At 38.6% G+C, this 19,966-nt stretch overlaps 1 protein-coding gene across 4 annotated transcripts in view; it reads right to left on the bottom strand.

The window, feature by feature from the left end:
• SRBD1 (S1 RNA binding domain 1) overlaps positions 1–19,966 on the bottom strand; it is a 131,343-nt gene that overhangs the window by 17,672 nt on the left and 93,705 nt on the right. For all 4 annotated transcript variants that reach the window (XM_075749083.1, XM_075749085.1, XM_075749084.1 and 1 more), the window contains 2 exons: positions 3,497–3,603; positions 736–912 (listed from right to left, as the gene is read on the bottom strand). In XM_075749083.1, the coding sequence (XP_075605198.1) occupies positions 736–912; positions 3,497–3,603 (284 nt within the window). The remainder of the gene's footprint in view (positions 1–735; positions 913–3,496; positions 3,604–19,966) is intronic.

Genomic DNA, 19,966 nt, shown 5'->3' with positions numbered 1-19,966 from the left:
ATGGGAAAGATGGGAGAAGACATGTTGCCCTAGAAAGGGCACTTTCAGTAGTAGAGAGGAAGGATTTTGGGCAAGGAGGAGAAGCACAATGAATGGTTTTAAGAGGGAAAGCTTGGTACAGAAACAGGGAATGAAACAGCAGGGAAAAGGATGACCCAGTGGTGACAAACTGGAGTTGGAAGAGGGCCTCTTGCATATTTGAGATAGAAGGCAGTCACATCACGCTTGCTAGGCACAGGAGTATAACACAGACAGAGCTTGGTCCAGGCAGCTTATTCAACTTCCTCTCTCCAGGTAATGGAATTGAAACTCTCTGAAAATCCACTCTAGTTTACTACCATTATGTTCTGCAGAGTAATCTCTATGACATTAAAATGAATTTACAAATCTCTAAATTATGCCTGAAACACAAGACTATAAGGTTTTAATATCTCAGATCACGACATCGCCACATGCCAAATTTCTTCTACTGATTCAGTGGCAGAATTTGTAATTAAACTTACATACTTATAGAAACCCTGACTTAAAAGTACTAGGCTAGTGAGCCATGATTATTCAGAGGAAGAGCTATCTTCAACCACTGACTTCAAGACATTTATTTCTTAAGATGTTGTCTTTCAGAGGGCAAAGGCCTAGGATTCTTCAAGTCTCAAGCCTGAATACAAAACGGAAGGGGAAAAAGTCTTCTCATACCATTTTGGATAATTTTGTCAAGACGGCTAACATCTCTATTACCTGCAGAAGGTCTTTATATATTCTTGATTGAACCTGATGAAGCCAGCGCACTGTTGGAAGGACTTAGGACCCAGACCTTTAACTTCCTTGAGCTGTTCTCGGTTTATAAATGGTCCATTCTTCTCTCGCCATTCTATTATATTTTTCGCCCTGTTAGCATTCAGTCCTGCAATGTGTCTAAGAGAAAAGTTTACAGAATACACTTATTACCATTGAACAGTCATTAATACAAGTCCTATCCATTACAAGGATACACATTACTGTAGAAAATCTGGTTTATGGAACTTAAAATCAGCTAAGAAATTTGCAAATAGACTCCCAGACCAAAGGCATAATTCTCTTCGTTCCATGGAAGGAATCTACTCAAGTCAACAAAACTTGGTACAGCAATACGGTTTTCCGCACATACCTAACTAGTAAGCCAGGGACATGTAATTTATGATCTGTTGGCTATTTCTGTAATGCCAATTCAATTTGTCACATCTTATGGTCTGCCCCCAGCTGCCCTCTTCAGGAAACAACGTGGGAGGAGGGTTCAGGACAGATAAATTGTTCCTGTGAGAACAGCCCCCTCTCAGCTATTCTCTTCCAATGGTCCTGCAACACCTTGCCCCAACATGAAGGGTTGACGTCTGCTACCCAGCAGAGTGGCTGGGAGCAGCTTGCCTTCCTCACACAATTTAACAGATCCACTCAGCTTGTTCCTTTTCCCTCAGCTGCTCTTGAGATAAAAGAGCAGCTGGGAACAGGCTGCATGAGTTGTTCCGAGAGCAGCTCGGATCTGGCAGAAAACTTACCTGTGAAGTGCAACTGCAGTTAGCCCAGTTCCTTCAGGAAGCAACGGGTTTGCTGCACATTTTCTGTATGTACATGTGAGTACAACTTTCTGTGTATGGAGTATGTTAGCCATAGGAAGAGGGAAAGGAGTTGTGGTGGGCAGTTACTCCTGGCACTAGAGAAGGAAATGTCACCCATCTGGCTCTATATGTCAGGTGCCATAGCTTTAAGTCAACAGCAGCAAAGAACTGTTTGTGGAACAGCAAAGACTGATTCTAGAAAAACACCACCAGCAAACCCGGCAAGAATAATAAAATTAAAAAAAAGAAAAAAAAAAATTTTAAAAAAATCTTTCCATTATTCTCATTCTCAAGCAAAAGTTAAAAAAATATTCCAAAGTTGGTGAAACATCAGAATTAAATTGGAGAGACAGACCTTTAACCATAGACATAATATTAATCATTAGGAATGGAACTTTATCCAAAAATTTCTTAGACACATTATGACATCCAGCTTATTTACACTGACTAAGGAACATGACAGAATTCACAGAATTTTCCACCGATCATCTCAAGTCGTTCAAGTACAATACTCAGCAGTAATGCAAGACCTGTAGTGTTGCCACCCCCTTCATGTGTAGTATGTGTCAACAAGTCTATTTGATGCATCAGAAAGCACCAGCAGCAAGCCCTGCTCATGGTACATTCTAGCTGGGGTGACAGTTTCATACATGGTACATCTGAGGGAAATGCAGACTGCATCTACACAGAACAGCAGACTTGAACTGCTGAGGATCAAGTTAGATCCAGAAGTTGACTCAGCATGTGCATTCACGCATCATAAGCCAGGTTAATTAGACCAAAGCAAGTCCTTAGCCAACACAGTTACCACCGGTAACCATGACTGGACATTGTCACTCCATGGTCACAGCTTTGCGGAGACACAGCAGCACCTCAGCCTGGTGCCCTCTCTGCCGAACTGCACAATACAGTCATACCCTGCAGAAGGCTGATGCTGCTCACTCACTCAGGTGGGCTTTTATTCGTGGAATGAAAGCTGGTCAGCCTCATTTACCAACAGGTACTGCTTGCTTTCTTACTAATAGCTGACCTAAATCTGAGAGAAGGCAAGACAGAAGGTAAATCAGGAGTCAGGTTAAGGATTGGATACACAGAAAAAGAATATGGAAGTGGAAAAACAAAAAGAATGGAAAGAGAGCCTCTTCCAAAATATGGAAAGATGTTTCCAAGAATGATTATAAGGGATCAAAAAACCCAAAAGATAGAGCTAGCAAGAACACATTTTTCCTAATTTTGATACTTAATTTAGTTGTCACTATGAAGATTATGGACATTCTTCCCTTCCTACTACAGAGGATGACAGCAATACTTTTGCTCTTCTGGGAGGCTGTTCAGCAAAAACTACTCTGAATTCTACACACTCAAGAGAGAGAAAAAGCTTTTAGTTTCTAACCAAGAGAAATAAAGTCCAGAACATTTTCCAAGTAAATATGGCATAACTACTTTAAAAAAAAAAAAAGTAAAAAGGGATAAATTTTTCAGCAGTTTCCTCTTAAATCTTTCCTCTTCTCCTTTCCTCACCCAACTTTTACAACCTGTTCCACTTAGCAGTACCTATAAAAATACCTTCTAAGAGACAGAAAGAACATTTGAAAATCTGTTTCTCAGTGTAAAAATACAAATTAATTGTATCAAGTTTTTCTAAAATTGAAGTGTTGGTTCAAAATTTTTAAATATCTGGTTTTCTCCAAAGAATAGTTTTACCCTGGAGAATCACACATACCCTTGAAAACTGACTCTTAACGATCCAGTGAAATACTGTCTTAATGTGTCATTTTCATGTAATTGGAAGTTTAACACAAGAGCCATTTGCTCCAGCTGAGCTTGAGTCAGATGGCAGACTAAACAGAGACTCTGTGATCCAGAGCCATGTAATTACTGGAATAGGAAAATGTTTGACTCACCTTAATAGTATTTCTGAACAGATGTTAATATCAACTCCTACAAAGCTGACACACTCTTCAACCACACTGTCCAGAGTTGCTTTGAGTAAAGTCTGTGATACATCATGCTGAGAAACAAAAATGGGGATATCAGGTTACTGACATATTGAAGCATACATAAATAAGAACTGCAAACAATACTAACATTAATATAATAGTTGCTGGGACTTATCAATATCTTATATGAGGGTATCATGTAAAAACATAAATTGTAGAACATTTTTTTTAAAAGTATCTAGTATCTATTTGCAACATCTTTGTCATGATACAAATCCCTAGAATAAGACCCTCTTCACATTACTGTCATTTTTTTTACTATTTCCCTGCATCACCTAAACCCAAAACTATAGTAAACACATAATGATTACTCAAAAGGAGTAATACTTCTGTTTATCCACTATGCCACCTTTAATCCGACATTTATTTATCTATAATATCAGTTTCTTACAAGTAAGATAGTATTTTAAAAATAAGGTATTTAGAGAAAAGATCACGAATGCTGTACATTTGCACCTGCACACACAAATATCTGTAAAATTGTCCTATTTATGTGTATCACACTACAGTATGGTTACAGTTATTATTTACTAAAAGAACAGGCCAGGTATTGTATGAGGGTGGGCAATACATAAGGTACACACCAGCCCCGCAGCAACAAAACGTTCCAGATTTTGAACAGATATTTCTGGGAAGATTGGCAGGTCCTTGACCGAAGCACCACTAATGGAAATTCTTCCAGTTTTTCCATTATTGTTCATAGTGTTTCCCCATTCCCCTCCCCCCCAAAAGAAAATCAGTCACACTTGTCAAAGATAAAAAGTTCTGAAGCTCAGAGATTTCTTTTCCTCCACAACGTAGGCATACTTCAATCTATAACTGCTAGCTCCCCACAGAAGCCCATGAGTGCTCAGAAGTCTGACCTGGAGGGAGAAGCCTCTCTAAATGTGGGAGCTAATTCAATCACCGTGTTGGCTTAGCTGCGGGGCTCTTATATGTCACTCCTGGAAATCTGGGTTGATCTGTTCTGGTTTCGTGATGCATTCATTTAGGACATCAAGCTGGAGCCAAGCCAAGACACCAAACACTTCATCCACTACTTTGTTTTACCTTCTAAGCCATTCAGATCTTTTAAAGATTTCACAGTTTAATTTAACATGCCAAGAGCATCAATTCTAATTTACTAATACTGGTAGTTCAGTGGTTAATAACGGAAACAATCGTAAAACTTATAGCAATGTATTTCATAGCCCTCTCATTTCAGTTAATGGTGGTGGGATGTATTTTCATGATGTGATACATCAAGTTACTCACAAACAGGACGTGCAAATTTTGCCAATATTACTTCTATATAAAATTCTCATGCAAAAAGCGCCACGTAACTGCATAAGTACTTGTGTTTGCTCACAGTCTTGGCCTCACAACCACAAAGTTTACTTGTACACTTTGCAGATCAAACATCAGTTTCTACTTACTAATGTGTTGCTACTACAACAGAATGGCTTCTTTTCTGAATATAGAGATATGAACAAAAAGTCACACCCCCCAAAAAAAGAAGTCTTCTGTTTCTATTTTTCTGACTTACTGAAGATGTAGCTTCTCTTAGTGAGGATGTTCTATATACTACTACTTCCTCCTCCCACCAGCCAGGTAACATACTAGAGCTAGAGGCTTCCAAGCCCACACGTACGTTCAGGCAAGGATGCATTTATATACCACAGTACAAGAGCCAGAATAAAACTGTTCAGAAACAACATTCACATTTTCTCCTCTTTGCCAAGTACAGCTGCCAAATACGGGGCTAGATTTTCCAAGATGAACCACAAATTAAAAAGTTAATAAGATAAAGATACTAATTGAAAAATATTTTCCATTATGATGGAGAAAGGCAAAAGGAGAAAAAAAAAAAGCAGAGTACTCAAAATTTTCTTCTGCTTTTAGGAAAGGCTACTGACTCGAAGGTAGTAAGAAGTTCATTATCATATAGTTTCACAAGTTACATTAACAAGTTCCATTAACTATAGCAGTTCTTGGCCATCTCTCAAAAAAATCTTTGTCTAAACCAACTACTCAGAATATAAAGTAGAGTCTGTGGCAGAGAGTAGACTGCTGTTTCTCGAGGTTTCAGTCTCATTCCTTAAGACGATGATCATTCTTCAGAAGGAATAACATGCAGTTACATGATTCAAAACCAAGACATTCCTCACTGTCTCCACAGTGCCTTATAGCATAGGGTGTAGCAAAGAAGGTAACCCATAAATCTGGCCTAATTTTTCTAAGCACTTCTTTGGAAGAGACTTGATTCAGCAGAAGCTTTATTTCCAGTTTGCTGAAAGTGAGCCTAGATAACAATTCAGCCAACTATACTCCCCCAAAACAAGGAAAGGATCTATCACAATCAAAAGCTAAGCATCCTGAAATACCTCTGCTAGTGGAAGAAAGACCAGTGCTCACAGATCCTCAGTTTCAAATGTGAAGTTGGCATTTATCTGAAGATTTAAGTTTGTGGATACAATAGTTTGTGTAAATTTGTGTGTCAGAAAACACACAATTTGGAAAAAACATAATATTCAACCACCTATTTCTTTTGCCAGGAAGAGAAGAAGTTCTCAGGTCTCTTGAAGATGATTTGCATCTTTTAACTTCATTGCTGCTTGTCAGTCACCATTAAAAAAACCAAAACAGGACATGCACAAGTTGTTCTTTATTACTCCAGCATGTAACAGTTGTGCCACTTGGAACAGATATCACAGCACGTATGCGAAGGCATAGATAAAGTGAATAGGCAGATGCGACAGAAAAGGATAAGCACAAGACAGTATGGCTAAAACAATCCCTCAGCTACCAATACCTCACAGAAGTAAGACACATGCAGCTAGTGAATGAAGTCGCAAACTAGAAAAACTTTCTAGACGACAAATCTGCCCCTCAAGATGCAGCTACTGACCATCGCAGCTTCCTTTTGCTACAACGAAGAAACTTCTACATCCCGCTTTACGTTGATACAAAGCACAGAGAAGTGTTAGGAATTTAGTCTCTAAAAGTAGTGAATTAAAAACATTATTATCCCAATACCGTTGTCAAGACTTCCTGCTGCTAGCAGGTTACACTTCAGAAAGGGTTAAAGTGCAGTGCATTTTCCAGTCTTCCAACAACTTCACTCATCTTCTCAAATATCAGAGGTCAGATGATACTACATCTTCCATGTACTACTTATATGCACTGGGGTGGTATCAGATTATTCAGACACTATTAGAAAAACACGTACTCCATGCTACTCACTCGTTACAACAGGACCGTAAAAACAGGAATCCCTCTCAACTGTTGCATTATGTGCCTCAGAATAAAACCTGCACAAATAAAGCCAAGTGCAATATGCAAGGCTACTTTCCAACTGTGCTTATGCAGAATTTTATGCTGCACAGCCTCCAACAACCCCTCCACACACCAAAGTGGCAGATCCTTGCTTCAGCTGATCCCCTGCAAATCCTTCTAAATAAAACATTTTCATACTAACACTAACTCTGAATGCACCCCTACACATGAGGGTATCCCCGCTAAAACTGTTCACTATTGTTTTTTCTTTTTAATCAGAATAACTCTTACTTGTTAACTATCTTTATCTTTGGAACTGATTACTACAACTGCCCCTACAACTCCCCTTACAAAACCAGGAGAAACTAGCTCCCTCAGCCAGCTGAACCATTCCTACCAGGAGCTTCCTCAAAGTCAAGCACATGAGGTGCCCCGACGGCTATGCCCAACAAGTAGGAGCATGTCCTTTGGTGGGATTTTCAACGATCATCTTCAATTTACCACCCGAATAAATCACTAAGGTTTTCTTAAAAGGATACTCAGAAATTACTACCATTAAAATATTCACTGCTAGAATAGTAGATCTGGAGCAGATTTCTTTTTGTATGATGATCTCCAAGCAATAAAAAGGATTGATGTGCCTAGTTTATGGAAAGTAAGGCCAGCAGAAATAAGAGACTTGCCACAAACCGCAGGATGTGCAGTGCAAATCTGCAAACTTTCTTTTCTCATCACTCTCCAGAAAACAAAGCCACCTTGCTTCATGGATAGCGTCAGGAGAAATACTTCGACATCATGGTGCTTGATTTTTTTTGTGGGGAGGACTACAGAAATTCTTCTGTCCTTAGAAATATCAGGCACTGTAACCTGATATTTTAGTATTTGTTTTTTAAGAAATTATCAAGTGAGCCAGGGAACAAGATACATAAAATTACTAGATCAATTGAAACTGCTACAGTAAATAATTGTAGTTGACCAATAAATTAAATTCAAACATTACATTTTTATAATATTTTTATAAAGATAATCCCAAAATACCCAAATATAACTTACAATCATGAACCTGGAACAAAACCAAGGGCTGCTATTTTGATTTCTGGTCATGATTACTGCCTAAATTAGTCTGTGGCAAATTTTAACAAAAATTACCAGAAAAAGAATATTATATTGCATGCTTTAAAACCACCATTCTGCAAATCCACACCAAAAAAAATTAAAATAATCAATATAACTTCATTTCATGTACTTTCACAGAACACAGAATGTTGAACACTAAAGAATAGTGCTAAAGAACACCTATTATGCACATGATAGTTTTTTCCTATTATTATATTGCCCAATACTTCAGTTATCTTTTCTTTTTATATGGTGTGAAGCAGAGAGCAAGGATTGTTGTTTTGCTCTAAGAGCTACAAACATTCACTAGAAATAATTAACATTACTAAAAAAAAAAAATCTATCTCTTCCTTGAGATGGTGCTACTACAGCTGTAACTGAAAGTCATTTTTCAGTTTCAAAAACCTGTTGTACAGAAAAGGAAGGCAATATTTTAAATAGCTTCTCAGCTCAGTTATTCCTAGCAGTACACCAGTACAGATACTGTAAAAATACATTTGTCATTAGGATGACAAATTTATCAAGTCAAAGAACCACTGTTCACATGACGCTGGACTTAATCTGTACAAGCATAGATGGTGGACCAGTAGACTGACTAACTTTGCCTGACCAAACACACTAAATACGACATTACTACTGCTAGACGAGAACAATCCTAACCGGCAGCTTTTACATGGAAGTAAATTACAACTCTAAACTCTTTACCTCTGGCAACTTACCCCCCCCCCCCCGCCAATACCAAAGCAATACACATAACTATAATGCATTTGGATCCTCTTCCTGGTCCCCTATAAAAAGAATAATTTCAGAAAATATGGTACAATTGTATGTGTCTCTGAAAGACAAATTCAAACAGCTTAATATTCTCCTGCAACACACAGCAATTCTTAAATATTTATTATATTACATTTACAAACATTAGTAGACATCGACACAACCAGTCCATGCATTGTTATTACTGTACAATGCCCAAGAGCCAAGCAAGGCACCTTCCACCACAGCTGAACCAGAATTATTCGTACCCTGCAGAGCCTGCGGACGTAGCGCAGACGTGACCTAACGATGCTGATCACAAAGCAGCGGGGAGGGGAAGAGTTCTCAAGTCTGGGCAGCAACCTGCAGGTTCTTGACCCAGGCTCGGCATTACAGTATTGTAACAAGATCGACATTCATCATAAATAAGACCAAGCTGCACGTCAGACAACCTATCTCGGGTTTTGATCAAGTTATACCTCACGTGTCCTTTAAATCCAAAAGTTAACCTTCAATGAAGTAAATGCAATTTAATTTTTTCTGTCTAAGTAAGTCCTGAAACTTCTAACTAACACCTCATAAAACATTATTTTGTTGGTAACTACCATTAACTTCTGAATCCACGAATTTTAATATTGGCATGTGAGACCAGCCAACACGCCTCTTGAAAAAATACTTTTTTTTTTTCCTATAAAAAGTGGTATAACTGTACAAACTGAATGACATTTACTAAATGAGAAATTAGGTGGGACAACACATCCTAAGAAAGTTCAAAAGTGTATTATTTTACAGAGATTCAATCCATGGAAACATGTTTTAAAATTTAAAAAAGGGAAAAACATTCTCTACTAGTGCTGTGGCCTACATTCAATCAGCTGCATTTCAAATGCCTGTGAAACCACAAAAACAAAATGCATTCAGGACAAGCTCATAAATACAGCAGGACTAATGAACACAAACAGTCTAATGATAAGTACCTTTTCACATGCAGAATTAGAAAAAAAAATTAAAGATGCACCTTATATGTCAGGTGAAAACATTGGAAAGTTCAGGTGGAGGGGGTTTAATCTTGATTGTCCTCTGGAAAATCCTTTTCAGTTAGATTCTAAGAAAACAAGCTTATCCCTCTGATATTTGATAAAAGGACCAAACTTCAAGAATTTCTTTTGAAGACTGTTTGTGGTTTCTCCAAATGTTATATTGTTATAGGATATGTTGTTATCCTATGTACTTAACTTTGACTCATTTCTTGTTTTCAAAAATCCAAATTCTGTTTATTTTAACAGCATATTACTATTACTGAAATATCCCAAGAGAGAGAAATGGATTTATATTTTCAAAGAAAACTATAAAACAAAAACAAAGTCTGTCAGCTCTGACATTAAAAAAAGAAAACAAAAGTGCTTCAAGTTACTTGCAAGTTGTTGGAATTGATCTTCTATTTACTTGTGCTTGTGTCCTAAGAGAAGCAGTAGTACTGCTAAGCTTGTTACACAAATTCAATCCCATTGCTAATATGACTGATTTCTAAAGCTAACTTCTTTGTCAGGACCATGCTAGGAGCAAATGACATATATCCAAAAACATCTTCCCCTTTCCAGAGCAGGCATCAGTTTTCTCCAATGCATACTGTTATGCGACTAACAGGCAGCAATCTGAATTGCAATTATAATCAACTGCATAACTCCTGGAGATTTCAGTAGGACGTTTTCTTTTGCCGATAGGTAGCAAAGGCGATGGTCCAAATTGCCTTACATTTCAATTTCAGTTCAAACCTTTATTTTGGGGCTCTTAAAGCTTTACAAATACAGGGGATATCCTGCAATACTACAGAAGATAAAGCAAGGATCATCAGAACTGGAGTTTCATAGGTCACGTTGCTGAAAGGCTACAAATTCAATTGGGGATTTTGCTGAAAAGTGCTGAAGGATAAGAGAAAAAAAGACAAAAAATATTAAGCAGAGAGGGAGAAGGAATAGTACATTTTTAGAGGGACAAGACGGAAGTCATGAAGCCCAGGTGAATCTGGTCATCTATGAGAATTCTGTTTAGTCTGAAGTCAGGGACCATCCACCACCCTGCAGCAGACAGGTGAGGAACAGCAGCGCCTGGGTACAACGTTCTCACCAGCCTCACTCAGAGCAAAAGGAGGTGCGAGGAACTTGGTAAAAGTCTATATAAAATACGCACACTTCTTCCAGCTCCACTGAAGACATGTTGGGGTTTCTCTCACTCATCTCTAATGAGGAATGCGGTACTTGCAATATTATGAAAAACTACAACAGAAATGCAAATTCATTTCAGGGTATTTTCTAAAAAGGAAATATTCGTATAGTTGATACATATTTTATTGTATCCTAGATGTCTAATATAAGCAAGTTCTTGTGCTCACTGGCTTTCTCAAAATTGATATACAAATACACTTTGCCACACCAGGTGACTCATCAGCAGTGCATGGAGAATATATTTAATATAATGACATATCCATTCCCTCATTAGAAAAAAGAGTACATGCCAAACAATGAGATTCAGCAGTTTTTTAATCCCGCACAAAGAGAATTAGCAATGATACAATTAAAAGGAAAGCATTTTTTTATTATTATTTAATGTGACACCACCTTCTGAAACGCTTGCTAGAAAAAGTGTTTAGGTAATTTGACTTTCCTCAACCCTTCCCCCCCCCCTCCCCCTTTTTCTTTTTAAAGCAGATCAGTTCAAACTGAATATGCTTAAAGAACATTTTCATTTAAAGAACTGCTGTTCAGTTCTCTCCCTCTCTTCTGTTTGGCTCCTCCTTTGCTTTCATCAGGCACCCCTCGCCCCTTGATCCCTAACCTCTTCCACTGTACAGCTAAAGGCAAGAATAAGCCAGAAACAAAACAGAATGCCAGACACTGTCCTGCAGAAGACACAGCCAAACTCAAATAAAGCAAGCTTGTTTTCTCTGCTTGCTAAAGAGCATGCACTTCAGTTTGATTGACATATGGCAACTCAAAAAAGTCACCCAGGGTAGTGTTTATTGAATGACCCATGGAAGACTGAAAGCTGACAGAAAAACCAGGAAACATGTGAAAAAACAGATGTTTCTTCAGTACCAGCGTTTATGGATTCGACAGGCGGAGCACATAAGCATCCATTGTGTCATTCACATCTTTGATAACTGAAACCAATTTCAGCACCATTCATTAGTTATATTTAAAGCTAAAGCCCAAATAATTGATTGGCAAAAAAATATCTCTATGATGTAGTAAATTTGAGCCTTTTTAAAAATCTGCTCTGCATTAAGCTTAACAACATTTGCATTAAAACATATATTTAGTTCTTTTCCAATTACATACAGAGTGCAAGCAAAATGTTTGCACATTGGAGGTTAAAAAGTTGACAGGACTGCCTAATAAATTAGCTGCACTAACTTGTCAGCACTAAAAAATTAAGTTCTCAATGACAATTTTTACAAGTGAATGAGGAGACCAATGTTCCTCTCATTCTCAAAACCAAGCAACATTTCAGAACCACCATCACTATCGACAGGAGATGATCATTACTACTAAAATGATTAACATAACATAAAAAGTGAGCCATCAAAATGAACTAGTAGAATGGCATAAACAAGAATAGTGCATGTACTACCCTGTACATAGAAATAGCAATTGAGTACTCTTGCAATATACATATTCTTTAAACAAATAAAGATCTCAGCAGGTAGGAGGGAAAAGCACAAATCAAAGAGCACTTATTTTCCCAGTATCCCTGACAGACACAGCGATTTGTGGCCTCATAACATAACCCTTACTTTTATTCAATGTCTGGAAATTCCTTCAAAAGGCTTCTTTAAAACATTACAAAAAATATAGTGTTTAAATTATTTCTAAATGTATAAAATAATATAAAATTTTGTAGTGCAACAAATTAATAAAAACTGTTTGGAACAAAGTTTTCTTAGTTATTCTCTAGTGGAAGATTTGTAAATAATCATTGCAGTACTATTACTGACTTACAAAGTTTACAAGTTACTTACAAAGCTAGAGCTTTTAACTATTGCATATACAAATATATTCATTGCAAATGTATAATCTAATCACAGATTACAGCATCATTCATTTTAAAGATTGACCTCTTTCCCTTGCAAAATATTTTTTTTTTTTTATTTTTTATAAAGGATCTAAAACTTAACCAAAACAAGTTTTAGGCAAGCTTGGGAAATCATAAAAAATAAAGTGAGAAATAAAGTATTTGAAAATTTAAGATTTAATAGTTTAGAAACTCCTAACTGTCATCATTTTAAAATCACATATCTTTATGAATTCTAATTATAAAAGCATTTAGTCCAAACAGCAACTGTATTGCCTCAGGTTTGGTTTTGAAAAAAATTTTTAGGTAGGGGGAACAGAGTTCTCTATTTATACAAACATTTACAACTGCAAGCTGGTATATCATCGAACAAGAAGGGAATTAAAACCACCTCTGATTTTGCAGCACTTATATCTGCCTCCCACCATTTCCAGAAGTATACCCTTACTTTACAAGGTGAAGAGCAAGGCAGAATCAAGGTCTGCTCCACTGAAATCACTGGCTGATGTCCCACTATGTTAATTAAGGACTTCAATAGAAGTTTTAACTCCCAGTCCTGCAAAGCACAGATATGAGATGAGGTACGAGATGGATCAAATTATTAGGCTTATTCAATGTATGTCTTCTTTGGCAAATTATTACTTATACTATAAGAATGCAGAATTTTTAAGTATGAAAAAAATAACTTTGTTATTGGATGTTCCTTTCTGTATAGAATTTGTATTTTAAGAACACCAAAAGACAGTTGTTCTTCTAAATAACCTAGATTAAGGCATCAATCAAGCTTTCGACTTTTCCTCACACAAGGCAAAAGTTGCTCGGATCAGAAATTAGACAACTCGGGACACCCTTAGATCAGTTATGGCCAAGCTTCATCTTCTGGAACACACAAAGCTTGGCAAGAAAGCTCAAGTGCGAGTCTTGTAGTGAGGTCTACAACCCATGGCTGGCTAGGCTGATGCAAGGAGCAGAGGTAATCCAAATAATGGCCAGATGAAGAAGACAGCTATGCCTGGCAAGTCATCATCGCTAACTCTGGCCCAAGCAACTTCTACCCTCCCATGCAAAAGGATACACGGACAGCTAATGCCATTCCCAGCCTGCAAACTCATCTCAGAGCGAGACATAACTGAGGATGCTGGTCTCAGCCACGCACAGATTTGGCATGTACTACCTGAAGTTCAAAGGTAATTCTTGCCATCCAAAGTCAATCCAGCAAATACACGCTTCTAAGTTTACTCAACTGAAGCAAAGACCTATCAGAGTTTACTGATAGGCCACTTCAGTATTGAGCATATATGCTCATCTTATTTAAAAAGAGAATCTAGTAGGAGATTGGAACTTTTCAGTAACTATGGTAGATAGTTCAGTAGACTTAGAATAACAATTAGCTTTTCATATGATTGTAAAAACTAAGAAGAGTTCAAGGAAGACAAAATATGAAGCTCCACTAGAGGAAAAGTTTCAGAAATCCACTCTATTTTTTACTTTTTAAAAACACAGGCTGTCAAGAATGTGAAGAGGAAAATGCAGCTTAACAAGTAATAGTATTGGAGATTCTGTGCTGCCTGGAATGCTCTTCCATCACAAAGCCGTAACAATTTCCTCTTAAAATTGTTAGCTTAGCTTATTTAAAACCAAACAAAAAAACCCCGAGTCATCCCACAGTCTAAGATTTTTTTTTTTAAAGCATTTGATGTGCAGGTTAAAAAAAAAAAACTTATACAAGGGTGTTTTAATTGCAGTATTTAGGCTGCTCTGTCTCCAGGTACGTTTCAGTGCCAGGCAGAAGACTCAGGCAAGGATATAATGTTTTCAGCAGATCAGGGCTAGCTGCAATTCTGAAAGGGGGTTTGCATCATGTCGCAACAGAAAGAGATTAGAGTTCAGAGATAATGTGGAGGCTCATCAAATCACAGCTTGCCAGTTTTCTACCACAGCAAACCTCTCCAGTTTATACGCCACACTTGGAACACACACAGTTTTGATAGAGGTTTAAAATCTGCATTCGACAATATCATTTTCTGTGTTAAAACAGACATAAATATTGAGAGGTTTTAGCTGAATCATGAATTTAGTGTTTCAATATTCCTTTCTAAACATTTACAATATGAATAATTCTACATGTACGTAAGAAATTCATTTGAGGTGATCTCTTAACAGGCTTCTGTCTTGAGTTCTATTTTCATTGTTTGCCATTTGAATACGGAAAGACAGAAATTTCCAACTTTTACAGCATAAGTATAATTAGGACTAGACATCATTAGAATATGCTACTAGTCTAGAGTAACACATGTATGACTTTGTCCATCATGAAAGACATAGGATCCAGTTATACAAAGTTCTATGACTTGTGCCTCGCTGTCATTAGCAATGAGAAATGCTGAATTCACTCTAAGTCAGTCCTCCTTAAGACATGAGATCAGTTCAGTCAAGGACTTATAAACAGAGTTGAAGGTTTTGAGGATGAAAAGTAAAATCCAAAAACATCAATTGGTTTATTTTTTTTACATTACCAGGAATTGAACACAACCTTTTAAGCAGGTTTAGATTTGTTTTTTAGGGTATTAGGTGACCTGGAAAGATATACCAAATAGCTGCTGTATACAAGAATACACATGGTATTTTTCCAGTTAGTCATCCTGCAACTAAGAACAAACTAGTCACTGAACCTCAATCCCTAGCTATCATTTGTTGATTCCCTAGATGCTGCTCTTAATAGTCTAGGAAATCTGCACATTAGAGTAGTCCATTCTCAAAAACTCTGAAGTCCCTTCATGAAACATGAGCAGTACTCTTAACTTCTTCCAAACTTTCAGTGGCAAAAAATGCATAGCTGGTAGTGCAGTGATACAGAGTGGTGACTTTTGGTTTTGGTGTACTTACTCAAACTACATTGACCTATAAGTGACAGAACTTCTGGGAGATATTTTCTTACAGTAACAGTTCTGGTTTTGCCAGGACATTGTGAAATTAGAAGAGCAACAACCTCCCCTGCCACAGCCACACAAGCGCAAACACTGCAGAACCTTTAAACTTCACACTACTGAGATACAGGTACCTGAAAGCAGTCCCAGTTTTACAGCTAACAAATCAAACCCCCAAGAACTTAGTAATTTCTCTTAAACTAAAGCGGTAGTAAATTAAAAAAAAAAAAAAAAAAAAAAGGACTACAGTTCTTCATTTCCTGTCTGCAACCAGAGCATCACTACCCAGATGCAACCAGCACACACTTTGCTTCTCCAGTATCTTATGATGTTCATGCATTGATCGCTATGTTCTCTGATTGCACGGTGCAGGGCCAGCTTACAAATGTTTTTGTATCTTTGTTTTGAGTTCTCCCATGCATCAGTGAGAAACAATTAAAACATAGCACTAAATACCCTCTACTTTAGAAGCTAATATCCAATTGTCATTAAGCAATTGTCTTAGTTATCACAGCTGGAGTAAATGAAGTGCTGTAACTGAATCCATTATATCCTGTTCCAGAGGAAATGCTCATATGCCCAGTTCAGTGATAAAAATTAAGCTGCCCTCTGTAATAAGTTACTTTCAAGTAGGAATCAAGATTTAGATGCAACCATGCTATCCCCTCAGACTAATAAATTCAAAGTCTGGACAAGAAGTTGAAAAACAAAACTATTTAATACCTCAGATGTAGTCAAGTCCTAGCAGTGGGGAAAAAACATCTCCAAAAGCTGATCCCAAGTTCTCCTGCTGCTATTTAACTGCTAGCAACATCAAGCAGACCACCTTACATGCACAATCAGATAGGGTAAGTGGCTCCAAAATTGTTTTAGTTAAGTATATTCCTAAGATACTGACTTTGTAAAACAGGTATGTGGAAAAATTAAAAATAGCCTCTACTCTGGTGTGGGTTTGTTTGTAAGTTAGATGGGATTTATGAGGAGCAGATTTTTATTATTGCATGTATGCTTCTAAAAGAGAACTGGAAACCAGCATCCAAATGGTTCAAGTTATATGCGTACTGATAACCTCCAGGTATGAGGCATGGAAACCTGGTCCAAAGTATATTGAACTACAGATGGTTAGTAAAATGAGAGTATTGCACACATACTCTACATTATGTCACGTCACATGAAAGAAATAATTAGTTTCTCTTAAAAATGCTTCTCAAAGGAAGACAAAATGCTTCTAACCACATAAGCCATTTTGCAATTTATACTTGGAACAAACAAAAAGCTACAACTGATAATATTCTTCATGATGGCTTACGCACAGGTAGCTTAAGTGCTTTCAGTCGTCTTCATCATTCGATTCTAATGCCTCAAAAAAGAAATGGATACCTCATGATTCAGATTTTTCATGAGAGTTTTAATGTCTTCCACTTTCTCTTCCCATCTACACGTGTTGCACCTCATTGCACTAAAATATGCATTTTCTCAATCTGAAATTCTGTCTGCAAGTCTTAGCCACTGAAAGAGTTCTCCTGGGGAGCTGCAGCACTAGAACATTTCCAATACCTACTAACCCAGAAAAAGCACAAATTCTGCAAACAGATTGCTGTGAAAAAATTACATTATTACACAACATCCTGAAATTTTAGCAACAAAATTCCTATGTCACATATAAGGGTGCTCTAGTAGATTCCAGCTGCAGCTTGCTACCTCTTCAGGTATCGGAAATGTAAATCCACACTGGCGTTTTCAGAAGACTATTGCACTTGCCCAGAATTCACTCTAATTTCCAACCGATTCAAAGGTTTCATGAAGCATTCATATCTTTAAATCATTTCTGTATTAATCTATTTTCTACTTGTCTTGGTTATTGTTGTGGTTTTGCCCCAGCTGGCAGCTAAGCACCATGCAGCCGCTTGCTCATTCTTCCCCGATGGGATAGGGGAAGAGAACCAGAGGAGTAAAAGTGAGAACACCCATGGATTGAGATAAAGACAGTTTAACAAGCAAAAGCAGTGCACACAAGCAAAGCAAACCAAGGAATTCATTCACCACTTCCCATGGGCAGGCAGGTGTTCAGCCATTTCCAGGAAAGCAGGGATCCATCACATGACCGTTACTCGGGAAAACAAATGCCATCACTCCAAACCTCCTCCCCTTCCTTCTTCTTTCCCCAGCTTTATATGCTGGGAATGACGTCATATGGTATGGAACATCCCTTTGGTCAGTTGGGGTCAGCTGTCCCAGCTGTGTCCCCTCCCAATTCCTTGTCTACGCCCAGCCTGCTCGCTGGTGGGGTGGTGTGAGAAGCAGAAATGTGATCAACAAAATAGCAGCTATGTCTCCACCAACTAGCAAAAAGGAAACACAAGCTTTCTTAGGTGTTGTGGGTTTTTGGAGGATGCATATTCTAAATTACAGTCTAATTATAAACCCTCTCTATCAGGTGACCTGGAAGAAGAACAGTTTCAAATGGGGCCCTGAGCAACAGCAAGCCTTTGAACAAATTAAACAGGAAATTGTCAATGCAGTAGCCCTTGGGCTAGTCCAGCCAGGACCAGGTGTAAAAAAAAGTGTTCTGCACCGCAGCAGGGGAGAATGGCCCTACCTGGAGTCTCTGGCCGAAAGCACCAGGGGAGACTCGAGGTCAGCCCCTGGGGTTTTGGAGTTGGGGATACAGAGGATCCAAGGCCCGCTACACTCCAACTGAAAGAGAGACACCGGCAGCATATGAAGGGGTTTGAGCTGCTTTGGAGATGGGTTGGTACTGAAGCACAGCTCCTCCTGGCACCCCGACTGCTGGTGCTGGGCTGGATGTTCAAAGGGAGGGTCCCCTCTACACAGCATGCAAGTGATGCTACCTGGAGTCAGTGGGTCACGCTCATCACACAGTGGGCTCGAATAGGATATCCCATTTGCCCAGGAATTCTGGAAGTGATCATGGACTGGCCAGAAGGCAAAGATTTCAGAATACCACCAGAGAATGGGGTGACATGCTGGTGAGGCCCCACTGTATAATAAACTGCCAGAAAATGAGAAGCAATATGCCCTGTTCCCAACAGGACTCATTTCTGAAACAACCTCATAGACTTCTGAGCCAAAGAGCCTGGCATTGAGTGGGTGTATCACATCCCCCGTCATGCACCAGCCTCCAGGAAAAATCAAATGATACACTGGACTGCTAAAGACTACAGTGAGAGCAATGGGTGGTGGGACCTTCAAACACTGGGACACACATTTAGCAAAGGCCACCTGGTTAGGTAACACTAGGGGGTCTACCAATCAAGCTGACCCTACCCAATCAAAACTTCCATGTACTGTAGAAGGGGATAAAGTCCCAGTAGTGCACATGAAGAGTATGTTGGGGAAGACAGTCTGGGTTAGCCCTGCTTCAGGCAAAGGCAAACCCATCCACGGGACTGCTTTTGCTCAAGGATCTGGGTGTGCTTGGTGGGTGATGTGGAAGGATGGGGCAGTCCGATGTGTACCTCAGGGGGATTTGATTTTGGGTGAGAATAGCCAATAAATTAAATTGTTAATTAAATGATGTTAATTGCTAAATAACCTGCCATTGTATGTCATCACTACTACAATTGCTCTATTGGTATTACAATAAGACTCACCCAAATTAATGAAGGATAAACTTTGATGAACTGAGCAAAGTACAGCAATAATGGAACTAGAACTGGCTTCAGCAACCAGTACCCAGCAACCTTCTCAAAATTGATATCTTCAACCTGCAGACCCTGAGCATGGGCCATGCCAAATACACCAGCTGTGAGCTCCGGATGCAGCATCCAACAATCCAACAATGCACACCATCGCTCCTGCCCTGAGAGACTGTTATGACAGATGGAGCCCAAAGTCACAGACTAAATGCTCTCAATGGATGGGCCATAGACTAGAAGTGCTATCTGCGTATATGTGTATACATATCTATCTATCAAGGACAGGAAAGTGGTGGTGATTAACTGGACAGCATAGGATCTGGGCATGATGTAAATGGTATAGAGTAAGAGGTGGAAAATGTCCTTGCTTTCGGCTGGGATAGAGTTAATTTTCACAAGAAGCTGGGAGGGGACACAGCCAGGGCAGCTGACCCCAACTAGCCAAAGGGGTATTCCATACCATATGACGTCATGCTCAGTATATGAGGGGAAACTGGCCAGGGAAGAAGAGTCGCTGCTCGGGGACGGGACGGGTATCAGGTTCTGGGCCATGAGCAAATGGCATTGTGTATCATCCGCTTTGTATATTCTTT

The sequence above is a fragment of the Balearica regulorum genome, chromosome 3 (assembly GCF_011004875.1).
Source record: "Balearica regulorum gibbericeps isolate bBalReg1 chromosome 3, bBalReg1.pri, whole genome shotgun sequence".
NCBI classification, from domain to species: Eukaryota; Metazoa; Chordata; class Aves; order Gruiformes; family Gruidae; genus Balearica; species Balearica regulorum.
The sequence above is the reverse complement of the archived record's forward strand: the minus strand, read 5'-3'. Positions and strand labels throughout refer to the sequence as shown.